The 12865-nt window shown below is 32.5% G+C and overlaps 1 protein-coding gene across 2 annotated transcripts in view; it reads right to left on the bottom strand.

The window, feature by feature from the left end:
* LOC120422595 (integral membrane protein DGCR2/IDD-like) overlaps positions 1 to 12865 on the bottom strand; it is a 195317-nt gene that overhangs the window by 29780 nt on the left and 152672 nt on the right. For both annotated transcript variants that reach the window (XM_052711233.1, XM_039586089.2), the window contains 2 exons: positions 11243 to 11323; positions 7835 to 7998 (listed from right to left, as the gene is read on the bottom strand). In XM_052711233.1, coding sequence (XP_052567193.1) covers positions 7849 to 7998; positions 11243 to 11323 — 231 coding nt within the window. In that variant the 3' untranslated portion in view covers positions 7835 to 7848. The remainder of the gene's footprint in view (positions 1 to 7834; positions 7999 to 11242; positions 11324 to 12865) is intronic.

Genomic DNA, 12865 nt, shown 5'->3' on the forward strand with positions numbered 1-12865 from the left:
TTAACTAGTCAGCAAAAAATTGGTCCATACTTATGAATGCCTTAAAAGATGCGGGTTTTGCCCCCTAAAACACTCAAAAAATCAAAAATTAAAAATACGTATTTTGGGAAATTGAACTTTTGTGAAAAAAATTAATTAAAAAATCACAAATTTTACTTACCTGTGCCTATTTTTTTTCTAAATAGCCCTCACCAAAACCTGCAACTATGCCTAAGATACCAAATCAATCAAAAAAATTAAAAAGTCGTCAGTACTAAATGCTGCAAAAACTGTTATAAATGGAGCTTTCTCAATATTTGTAGTCTACCTTTTTGAGTTATGAATGGTTTCCGTTTGAATAGACTTCTGCAAATTATTTTTATACTTAAATATTAAAGTCTTTCTGATGAAAAACTGGACAAAATTGAACTCATACAAAAATTGCAATACATGTTTTTTATCAGAGGGTAATATTTTGTTTTTTAAACTATTGTTAGTTCTTAATGTTACTTTCCTCAACACAATAATACTAAAATCACATATTTTTGCATTTATTGTTGTATTAATTGTTTGAATAATTTGAAAATAGTTATACGTTATTGTATTTAAGCTATTCACATTTTTTTAATTTTTAAAATATACTGAAAATTTTGAAATTCAAAACATAAATAATCGAGAATATAATCTGAGGAAATATCGACCACCAAACATTTCAACTTTTAGTGAAAAGTTCACTCTTCGTTCCAAAAATCCATCGATGGCTTAATATTTTTGGTTTGCCCAAGAGAAAAAATCGATTTCCCTCATGTGCTTCCTGCAGCTGTTGCCCAGTTGTACATCGGGAAGATACGCAGCCAATCGGAAGTAATCCATTTCCCGTTCCCGGGATTCAATTCAATAATTCACTGGGAATGGGCTGTCCAGGAGATTGACCCGATGCTCTTTGAAGGCAAACGGCTCTATAAAGCAGGAGGCAAATCCGCAAAGTGATGTGTTTTGGGCTGTGGTTTTTGCTGGGAACAGCTCGTGATAGCTTTGCGGTCGAAATTTGACCTTTTTGGAAGGGGTTTGGTTTGGGGGGAGAATTTGACTGGATGACTATTGAAGCAGGACAAATTGTGCTTGAATTGTTATTCATTTTTAACGCTATGCTCAGTTTTGAGAAAAAAAAAACCAAATTAACGTCAAAAGCTTCAAACCAAAGCAGGAGCGAAGATTCTTAAATAAAATAAGCTTAGCTTAGCTTGGTTGAAGATTCTTAAATAAAATTAAATATTTATTCCACCCCCACGAAAAGAGCTGATAAATGGTGCAGCAAAATCAGCTCAAGTGGTGTTAAGTTTGCACTTCTCCCCCTTCTTAACTGACTGCGATAATAGCTCATTGGCCCACATCGATCGATCTATCATTGCTGTCGGGGCTAGGCTCATCCCCCACAATCAACTTTTCCAGATCCATCACCGCATCGTAATCGTCCTCTCAGTATTGGCGTTTAGAACCAATCAGGCTGTCTTCAACTTAATGTGTCAGGGTGGCATTTATGACACTTTTTTTTAAAGTTGAAAAGTGTGTTTTACTGGAAATTTATGGTGAAATTCTGAAATTAATGTGGGGAACTAATAACAATAAAAAAAAACATTAAAGTACAAAACATTAAAGGAGTGTCTAACCAAAAGAACTTCTGTTCATTTCGAAGGATCCAACGCAAGGGTGTTTCCCGACAAAAGCGCCTCGTTACGTAAGGTTAAATTTGCATCATTTGCAACCTCCTCCACCCACGGTTGTGGATTACTTTAATGAGAATCGGTATGGTTGGACCACCCAAGTCGGCAATCAAGGCTGTAATTACGATCTCCGGAACCCTTTCTGGGAAGCAGATACAAAACGTTCGGTGGGTGTTGTAACGAGCATAGAAATGAACGAAACCTTGGAGAGAAAAATATTGTTTTATCTGTCTTCTGAAGTAACTAGAATACTTTCTAAAAGCTTCAACACTGTAGCTCTTTATAAAAGTTTGAGTGATTTTTAGTTGCTTGGAAAGTTAAAGTTGGAAATGAAATTAAGGAGAATAAAAACAGAGTTTACAATCTAGAAGATCACAATCACAAAATTGTACAGGAAGCTTTGCACAAACATGTTACCCATTCCATTTCTAATAATTATTAGCAATAATGTCTGTCCTTCCTCACATGCACGTGGTACTTTAATGAAAATACATTTTCTTTGGAGGAGACCTCTATTACTAATTATAATAATATTATAATACGCGTTTTTCCCGATACGCCAATTGAATTTGCTGGAGCCGATTTTCCCAAAACAGGCCAAAATTTAAAAACCTGCTCCGAGCTTTAGGTGCTCAAAACTTCAATGTTAACAAACCCACCAAACTTGCGCAAGGCTCAGGCCGACACGCCAGTGATGTTGAAAGTAAACGCTTTAGAGGCGAAAAATGCTAAAAAAATTAACATTTTAGAAAAAAATCTTTTACGGGTTCAATTTAAAATTTAAATACAAAACGCCAGCTCCTGTTACGTCAGATCAAGCTCATATTTGAGATTTGGGCTCAGTACATCCACCGGAAAATTTACAGTCATGGAAATCCGTCAGTCATGGAAATCTTACAGTCATGGAAATCCGTCAGAAATTGCGTTTTTAAACATTTTAAGACTAACGAATTAAGTTTCGGTTGATATTTTTACAAAATATTAATTTAATGAAGTCTTTTCAAAAGTCTGTGCACCTTAAAAAATGTCTAGCACAAGCTCAAATGTCCGTGGAACACAGACAAATCTGTGTATCTGGCATCCCTGCCCTGAATGCCCGCCAAAAAGACACTTTTGTAAACACCTTGGTAAAGACTCTTATATCTATGGCCGATATAATGATTTCTGTGACAATTTTTTTTTTACTGAAAAAAATACTGAAATTCATTTGTGAATTTCACATTTATGGCAAAACCACTTTTTAAGATTTGAGTTTTCAAACACCCTACCTAAATCACTTATTTTGATCATACCTTTAAAAAAAGAAATATCATCATCCAAATAATATATATTTCAAAAGCGGAAAAGTTATATTAAATGTTTGGCCTTTTTGAAATGTTAGTCTTGATTTCAAAAATATATGAAAATATCGTTTTCGGAAAGATCGGAAATTTTCACAAATTTTTCATATTTTAACATTGAAAATCGGAGCATGAATTGCTGAGATATCGACATTAGAAAATGGTGGGTTGTTTGGGTGAGACTTAGAAAACTTAAATTTTACTGTTTTTAAATCTTTGCATTGCAATATCTCAGCAACTAAGGGTTGCATCAACCAAGTTCAAAAAGCAAAATATAGAGAATTTTCTCAGCTTTTCAAAAATATGTTTTTCAAAGATGGGCAAACATGGTCACCTATTTAAAAAAAATGAATTACTGCGAATATTTTCAAAAAAAGCACTTTATCCAAATTTTACTAAAGTACTCTTTGATTGCAAATTTCGATTTTACAAAATTTTAGCGACCAATATTTCGATTGACGATTCTCGAGATTTTCAATTTCCCGGGAATCGAGAGTTGTATTTTGCTATTTCCCGGGAATTCCCGGGACCCTGGAGTTTTTTCAACCATTCAATTGTGCCAATAATTTAACAGAAATGTAATAAATTTGTTGCTTTTCAACCAATTCAGTTACAATTAATTCAAACTTATTCATTGAAACGTTAATTTAATTAGCCTCGTTTTATAGTTCACAGTTCTACATTTTAATTTTTTTTCTGAATTCTGAAGCTTTTTGCATGGACTTGTTATTAGATTTTTAAAAATTTAAAATTAGCTAATATATAATTTCCCAGTATCTTTATTTTTGCAATATGATAAATAACGACTCAAAACAACAATTTAAAATTGTTTTTCTTCTTGGGTCAACTGTAAATATTAAATAAAAAATATTAACCTGGAAAATATTAAATGAAGAAATATTAACAGTTATCCGGAAAACCATAATGTTAACAATTGGCGGATCTGATCTTTACAAAGGTTGATGCAAAACCCAAAACTACTATTGAATTCAAAAAGGAAATTACCTTGATACAGCGAAATTAACTTACTTAGAATTAAAAAAACAAAATTAAAAGGATTGAGATGTTATGGAAATTGAACTTATCTTGAAAAGGCTTATCCCTCTTAGAAATAATAAAAAGAAATTAAATTAAAAAAAAATGAGTTTTTCATTTCTGGGGTGTACCTGCTAAGTATGCTTTAAAGTAACTTTTGGCTACACTCAATTATAGTTATTGGAATTTTTGACAAGTTAAAAATTACACTTTCTGAATAAGAAGATTATAGAAGCATTGGTTTATTTGAACTTGAATATCGATCATTGAACACTCTATGTTCTGAACAATTTCGGTTTTTTCATATGTTTTTCTGATTAGTATATATAATTTGGCTTTCATATTTAAAAGAATAAAATTTACCGGGAGTTTCGACCAAATTTCCCGGGAATCGAGAGGTCCAAAAATGATCGATTTCCCGGGAATTCCCGCTCGTCACCCTCTAATTTCGATGTTTTGAAAAAAAAATCAGTATTGATTAGAGGTGGGCAAAATCGCTCTTTTTTAGGAGCCGCTCATTTTCGTTCGCTATCTAAAAAGAGCCGCTCTATTGAACGGCTCTTTCGCTCTTTTTCAAAATTTGGATGAAAAGGTTATTTTTAAGAATTGTGTGATTTTGCGAACTCTTTTGTAAATTCTGATTTAATCCATGAAGTCTATAAACACTGAAGTTAAATCAGGCAAGAGAATTATTGTTTTCCATGAGAGATTATGCAATTTAGTAGATTTTTGGTAATATTTTACAAGCTATGCAATTTTAAATGCCCAAATTTGTATTCGGATAATACTTTAATGTACAAACAGTTATATAAAGAAAAGCTTTTTCATTTTGTTTAGAAAATCATCTACTTTTGGAATTTCAATGAAAAGTAGGAAACTGAAAATAAGTTTAAAACTTTAAAATGGTGTTTGGCAGCAATGCTATTTTGGGATTATTTTTTATAAGCAATTATTTTTCAATCAAGAATTGCATTTTCAATTCTAAAAACAAATTTTGTGATGCAATTCAATTTAATTCGATAAATTTTATTTATAACAAGTTTAAAAATCATTCTATCTTGGAACGGTTCTTTCAAAAGACCGGAGTTTAAAAAAGAACCGCGGTTCTTTTTTTGTGAGTTATGGTTCGTTCGCTCTTTTTAGTGAACCGGCTCTTTGAGCGGCTCGCTCTTTTTCTGCCCACCTCTAGTATTGATTCGAAAATTCATAACTCAGTCAAAGATTTTTTGCCCATTCTGGAAATTTCTGAAAAGTTGGCATTTGGTGTCTTCTAAAACATATCAGAAAAAAAAATTAAAAATCTTTTTTTTTTGCAAATCAAGTTTTAGTAACAAAAAGTGAAATTAAGAATCACCATTTTTTTTACCGTGAATAATTTTTTTCAGTGTAGTCCTTAGCCATACCTTCAACTTTGCCGAAGACACCAAATCGATCCAAAAAATCCTTCAAAAGATACAGATTTTTGAATTTTCATATAGTATTTTTGTATGGACTGCTGCCTCATTTGTATGGAAAATTCTCAGCTTCTAAATTTTTAATAAAAAAAGGATTTTAAGGACACCCACTGGCTCGATTTCTAAGCAAAATTTGAGCATCTTTGCCAATTTTGTGCCAAATCGGATAAGGTTTAACAGTCGCTGGAGAACGTTAAAAAAGTAATGCAAAAATGTATTTTTAAAATCGCTAATAACATTTTCAGGATCAACTCGTATCGCTTTGCACTCTTCGACAAAATTGTAGTGCACATTTCGGGGAAAAAATCGAAAATTTTGCCTTTCTCAACACATTTGGCTCAAATTTGGCACAGATGCTTAGTTTTGGATTTTTGAAAATGTCTCACTTTCTTGTCACCTTAATACCCCATTCGCACGGGCTACTTATAACCGATTTTAAAATGTAAACAAGGTAATAACTCATATAACTTTGACAGTTGGGGTTATAAAAACGGTTATAACCGGCTATAGCTCGCCCGTGCGAATGGGGTATAATGTTCATTTAATTTGGATACTCCAAAGCCAAGATGGTTTCAGCGTTTCAGAGAGGATAAAAGTGTCAGTTTTTCAAAATGTCTCAGATTTTTCAAGCGTGGCCTACTTATCACACGAGGTAGCAGGTTTATGTATCGGAGAAAAGAAAATAGTTTTGAAACGTATTGATTGTAAGCTGCTCAATCCAAATCTTGATCCAAATTTAATGAAAGCAGTGAAAAAAGGAACAATGATTAAAGACCCTTATTGTACCATCAAGGTATGGCAACATCCACAAATATTGGAAAATGTATTTTTTTAATGATCAGTGTAATTTTTTTTGCAAGTTTGTATCCTTCTAGATTTTTAAAAGGTCCTATAAGCTGTTGTCTTTTATATGTTTATAGAACTCATTAAAAAAAAAACAAAAACTCTAGATTTGTTTTTGTAATTTCAATTAAAAAATTAATGCTAAACAATTCATTCTCAGCTCTAAGGCACAAACAACTTTATCCGAATTTCAACTCAATCCGAACGAAACTTCATCGTATCGATCCCGTGGCCGAATGAAAAATCGAAAACTTTCGCCAACCCTTTCCCTCCCCCACAAATGTATCCAATCCGGAGATCCTTGCCAATGAAGAGTTGTCTTTCCATTTCCCTCTGCTGCTGCAGCAGCTGCCGGTTTTAGCCCAACTTGTCACACTGTTACACACTGTTCCAACTATCAATCGCTCGTTTATCTTGAATGAGTTTACTTGTTTTTTTTGTTGCTTCCCCTTTTTTTTGCTAACTGGAAAAATCAATAAAACTTCATCAGGCTACCATCACCATAGGACCACAGATAGCAGACGTCCAATCTTAAACGCCGAGTAACATTTGTCGATATAGTCTTTCTTGCACTCTCTGTTGTCTGTGACCGGACTAAGCCGGCTTTCTTCGCAAAAGACCCCCCCCCCCCTCAATCTGTCCAATCCTCGATCCCTGTGGAAAATTATCTTAAAACTTGTTTTTCTTTTCCCTCTATTCTAATGGTATAGTAACTTGAAACTTGTGTTTGCTCGTCGTAACTTTCGTCGCTAGCGCTCATTCCAGAGGAGTGTGCGCGTCTTGTCCATCATTTTCATGAAGTCGTACAAGCTGCTGTTTCTGCCTTTGCTGGTTTTTGAGTGAGTCTTGCCTAAAGTATTTCTACGTGAAGAGTTTTGTGGGCTTCTAGGAAGAAAAAGTCGTAAAAAACGGTTGAGTTTTGAAGGTGAAAGTGAAAATGGTGGAAAGAAATCAACTCTTTCTCGTTCGCTCTGTACAATGTTTTTAAACTTTTGACTGAAATTGATTAACCTTAGTTTTGCCAGAGTTTGGAAAACTCAACCGATTGGTAAGATTGTTGGAAAAGTTTTGCTCAAACTACCGCGCGTTATTGAATGTTTAATCAGTAGATTTACAAAAAAGAGCCCTCCTATCAGCTGTTTGCCCTCGCTTGAGTTCTATAAAGTTTGCTAATTGGGATCATTTTTGCAGTTTTGCTCAATGTGTATAAATCTTAACTTTAATTATTATCGTTAAAAATTGGTTGCTCTTAATCTGCCGCTCCTTCCTCCTAGCACTAGTTTCTTGCAGTTTTTGGTTTAGTTTTCTTGTTAGTGTTTTTTTCGTTTTCTTTTGCTAGTAACTGATTTTGGTTAGTTTTATGGTTTTGCTTTCACCTTAGTAGTAGTTTTAGCTATCGACTCGCGTCGACAGAAACAAACAAACCAAAAATAAAACGCAAAAATAACACAATGCTTACGACTTGGGAGAGAGCTAGGAGGAGGGCAGGCGGTGCCTTAAGCTAGTGGACAGCGTGATGGCCAGGGCCGTGGCCGTGGCGCCCAGCACCCTGCTGGCGGACGTCTTCAGCGGATGGTTGGCACTGTTGCCAGCTAGGATTTCCGCGCGCTTCCGGAGGCGAGCCTGGAATGAGTCGAATAAAAAAGCTGTTTATTTTTTAAACTAAAGCAAATATGAATAAATTAGCTACTTGGGGTTTCAGGCTATTAAATTTGTTGTTATTATTCATTTAAAGTTTTTTTTTGATACCACATTCGTTGAAATTACTGGTTTTATATTAAAATAACCGATAAGCTCTCTTGGATGCAAATGAAATGTTATTGAATAGGCTTTTAAGATAAACTAATATACTCAAATGTTCGAATTTCAATAACAACATTGTTTTTTGTTTTGTTCTTGTTTCTTGTTTCTTGATTCTTGTTTCTTGTTTCTTGTTTCTTGTTTCTTGTTTCTTGTTTCTTGTTTCTTGTTTCTTGTTTCTTGTTTCTTGTTTCTTGTTTCTTGTTTCTTGTTTCTTGTTTCTTGTTTCTTGTTTCTTGTTTCTTGTTTCTTGTTTCTTGTTTCTTGTTTCTTGTTTCTTGTTTCTTGTTTCTTGTTTCTTGTTTCTTGTTTCTTGTTTCTTGTTTCTTGTTTCTTGTTTCTTGTTTCTTGTTTCTTGTTTCTTGTTTCTTGTTTCTTGTTTCTTGTTTCTTGTTTCTTGTTTCTTGTTTCTTGTTTCTTGTTTCTTGTTTCTTGTTTCTTGTTTCTTGTTTCTTGTTTCTTGTTTCTTGTTTCTTGTTTCTTGTTTCTTGTTTCTTGTTTCTTGTTTCTTGTTTCTTGTTTCTTGTTTCTTGTTTCTTGTTTCTTGTTTCTTGTTTCTTGTTTCTTGTTTCTTGTTTCTTGTTTCTTGTTTCTTGTTTCTTGTTTCTTGTTTCTTGTTTCTTGTTTCTTGTTTCTTGTTTCTTGTTTCTTGTTTCTTGTTTCTTGTTTCTTGTTTCTTGTTTCTTGTTTCTTGTTTCTTGTTTCTTGTTTCTTGTTTCTTGTTTCTTGTTTCTTGTTTCTTGTTTCTTGTTTCTTGTTTCTTGTTTCTTGTTTCTTGTTTCTTGTTTCTTGTTTCTTGTTTCTTGTTTCTTGTTTCTTGTTTCTTGTTTCTTGTTTCTTGTTTCTTGTTTCTTGTTTCTTGTTTCTTGTTTCTTGTTTCTTGTTTCTTGTTTCTTGTTTCTTGTTTCTTGTTTCTTGTTTCTTGTTTCTTGTTTCTTGTTTCTTGTTTCTTGTTTCTTGTTTCTTGTTTCTTGTTTCTTGTTTCTTGTTTCTTGTTTCTTGTTTCTTGTTTCTTGTTTCTTGTTTCTTGTTTCTTGTTTCTTGTTTCTTGTTTCTTGTTTCTTGTTTCTTGTTTCTTGTTTCTTGTTTCTTGTTTCTTGTTTCTTGTTTCTTGTTTCTTGTTTCTTGTTTCTTGTTTCTTGTTTCTTGTTTCTTATTTCTTGTTTCTTGTTTCTTGTTTCTTGTTTCTTGTTTCTTGTTTCTTGTTTCTTGTTTCTTGTTTCTTGTTTCTTGTTTCTTGTTTCTTGTTTTTAGTTTTTAGTTTTTAGTTTTTAGTTTTTAGTTTTTAGTTTTTAGTTTTTAGTTTTTAGTTTTTAGTTTTTAGTTTTTAGTTTTTAGTTTTTAGTTTTTAGTTTTTAGTTTTTAGTTTTTAGTTTTTAGTTTTTAGTTTTTAGTTTTTAGTTTTTAGTTTTTAGTTTTTAGTTTTTAGTTTTTAGTTTTTAGTTTTTAGTTTTTAGTTTTTAGTTTTTAGTTTTTAGTTTTTAGTTTTTAGTTTTTAGTTTTTAGTTTTTAGTTTTTTAGTTTTTTAGTTTTTAGTTTTTAGTTTTTAGTTTTTAATTTTTTAGTTTTTAGTTTTTAGTTTTTAGTTTTTAGTTTTTAGTTTTTAGTTTTTAGTTTTTAGTTTTTAGTTTTTAGTTTTTAGTTTTTAGTTTTTAGTTTTTAGTTTTTAGTTTTTAGTTTTTAGTTTTTAGTTTTTAGTTTTTAGTTTTTAGTTTTTAGTTTTTAGTTTTTAGTTTTTAGTTTTTAGTTTTTAGTTTTTAGTTTTTAGTTTTTAGTTTTTAGTTTTTAGTTTTTAGTTTTTAGTTTTTAGTTTTTAGTTTTTAGTTTTTAGTTTTTAGTTTTTAGTTTTTAGTTTTTAGTTTTTAGTTTTTAGTTTTTCTTTTTTAGTTTTTAGTTTTTAGTTTTTAGTTTTTAGTTTTTAGTTTTTAGTTTTTAGTTTTAAGTTTTTAGTTTTTAGTTTTTAGTTTTTAGTTTTTAGTTTTAAGTTTTTAGTTTTTAGTTTTTAGTTTTTAGTTTTTAGTTTTTAGTTTTTAGTTTTTAGTTTTTAGTTTTTAGTTTTTAGTTTTTAGTTTTTAGTTTTTAGTTTTTAGTTTTTAGTTTTTAGTTTTTAGTTTTTAGTTTTTAGTTTTTAGTTTTTAGTTTTTAGTTTTTAGTTTTTAGTTTTTAGTTTTTAGTTTTTAGTTTTTAGTTTTTAGTTTTTCTTTTTTAGTTTTTTCAAGCATTCAACTTTAATTAGTGTTGATGTCGAAATCTCTCGAAATAAATAAAATCTCCGTTGGACAACATTGTGATAAATTTCCCAAAAAGCCAATACGTGACTGAGCCAAACATCTCCAAATTCGATTGTAATCTGTGTACAGACAAATCAAATTGAAAAACAGAAATAACACCATCAGCCGCTCAATCAGAGCTTGCTAAAACGGAGTGTGTTTCTTTCGTGGCTGTGATTTTCGAACATGGCAGGATTGAATTATGCCACCGGAAGTGGCATTCGGGCTGAAAAATCAATGCTCCCACACGGCGTGTAATCCCACATGGGAATATTATCGAATTTTAGCAGCAGCTGAAATCGACAAAATCATTTTGAAAAAAGGACTGAAATCCGTTGATTGTTTTTGACATCCCTTGGATCGGGGTGGTTGGGTCGTTTCCAAATTTATTGCCGAAACTTTCCCATGACATATTGATTCTGGCGGAAAATGGAATTGATTCTGGTTCTATTGTAATTGAATTGGGGTCTGGATCGCATACAATGGTATGATACTAATTGAATATAACATGGAATGAAAATTGAGTGGTTGTTCTGGCAATTCGATTGTCAAAATTGCGGTTTGGATGGATGAAAATGAAAACTCGTAGCGGAGTAAAAAATGTCGTGTGGGTTTATTTTACACTAATAAATTAATATTTATGTTAAACTCGTTTCATTTTGAAATTTAGTCATGGATTGTATTCAATTTAATGTACCTGTAAGGGCTCCCGAAGACAAAGTTTTCAAATTACAGTTTACAATTTCTTTTCCTGTTAATTGAAGATTTTTGCTTAAAGCATACTTCCATGTGATTACCTGATACATCTCGTCCTCCCCGGGCGGGTCTAAGCACTCGAATTCACAGCATCGTTCTCCTACGCGAAACTTTTTACAAAACTGCAAAAGTAAAAAAAGAGAAAAAAAAAACAGGAATGAAATGAGGGAAACAGCTGTGAAAGTCATGACGGCTCAAATTTGGAAATTTATTGGAAATTTGCATGACGGTTCAGTTTCGGGCAAAAAGTCGAATGTATGTTTGTGTAAATCAATTCCAAATTGGCCCCACATTCCGCCCCCTTCCGTAACAAAATACACATCGTAAATTTTGTGATTTATGACTCTTGACACTTGCGCTCTGATTTCGTTTGCCCTCTTCAGGTCACGTTTTCATCATTACCAAACTCATGAGGTAACTGTACCAATTTTTGTTCCTTTTTCAACTTTGTGTAATTTTTGTTATATTTTTTTTTGTTTGACAACAAGAGCAGGTAACATTTCCCAGCACCCACAATCAGTCGCGGTTGAGCAAGAAGTTAAAACCCCCGCGCAAAATGACGTGATAACAAGAGCAACACTCCAGAGCGAAAGGGGTGAGAGAAGAGTAAAATAACTTTTTCCCCCACTTGACGGCGAGGGGTTTATCCGGGAAAACTTCTGCTCAATAGGCATAATTACGAGAGTGCTCGTCGGAAAAACTTGCTGCGTTCGCTTTCACCTCTAGATTTTTCATGGTACTTGGGCACCTGAATTGGCGGTTGGAACTCTAACGATCAAGAGCGGGGAAAGGGGGTTTGAGTGGAAGCAAAGTTGAAAGTAGAAATTGAACAGATGATTGAAATAGTTTAAAATAATAACAAAGTCTGTTCGTAAATCAACTTATTTGTTCATGGAAGTGTATCACAAACTCTGAAAAAGGTCAAGCGCGAAGCGCTAGGATTGAAAAATTAATCTTGGAAACACAACCAGTTTATTCAAAACAACTGACCTTCTCGGAAGGAAGCGTGAAACGGACTCAAATTCTAGGTTTTATTGTTGAGGCATAGCATGAGGAGGTTTATGTGTGATGGAGTAATATATTGTACTGGTTAAGTTTCAAACATTTTTAATAATTCCAGATTTCAAGAAAATAGTTGAAAGTGACATCGATTGCAACGATTTGTTTTAATGGCAATATAATCTGGAAATTTGGATCCCAAAATTGGGCATTAACAATATCAGTCAGTATCGCGAGCATGGGTAAATAACAAGGGAAATGCGTAATAATACCTTTCTCTGGTATCAATACCAAATTTTGGTATTCCTGGACCCTTAAAAATTTGTCTTAAGGATTATACAAGAGCAAAATGTGGTATCATACCAATTTAAGGTATTGTTTTGATATTGCAAAATTGCAGAATTTGTCAATGGTCGAACACCACATTTTGGTATTCTTTTGGTATTACAGTATTTTATCAAATTCCTCTGAAACTATGGGAAAATTTTGACCAATTTTGACAAAATAATTAATTTTGCGCTAAAATGATGTCTCAAAGCGAATGCTTGAAAACCGGAAATTTTAAACTTGATTTAAAACATTTTTGATATACCCCCTAAAGAAATGACTTGAAATTGTGGAAAATTTTCTTAGTCAGGATGGGGACCATCCACAAACCACGTGGA

This window comes from Culex pipiens, chromosome 3, assembly GCF_016801865.2.
Source record: "Culex pipiens pallens isolate TS chromosome 3, TS_CPP_V2, whole genome shotgun sequence".
Lineage (NCBI taxonomy): Eukaryota > Metazoa > Arthropoda > Insecta > Diptera > Culicidae > Culex > Culex pipiens.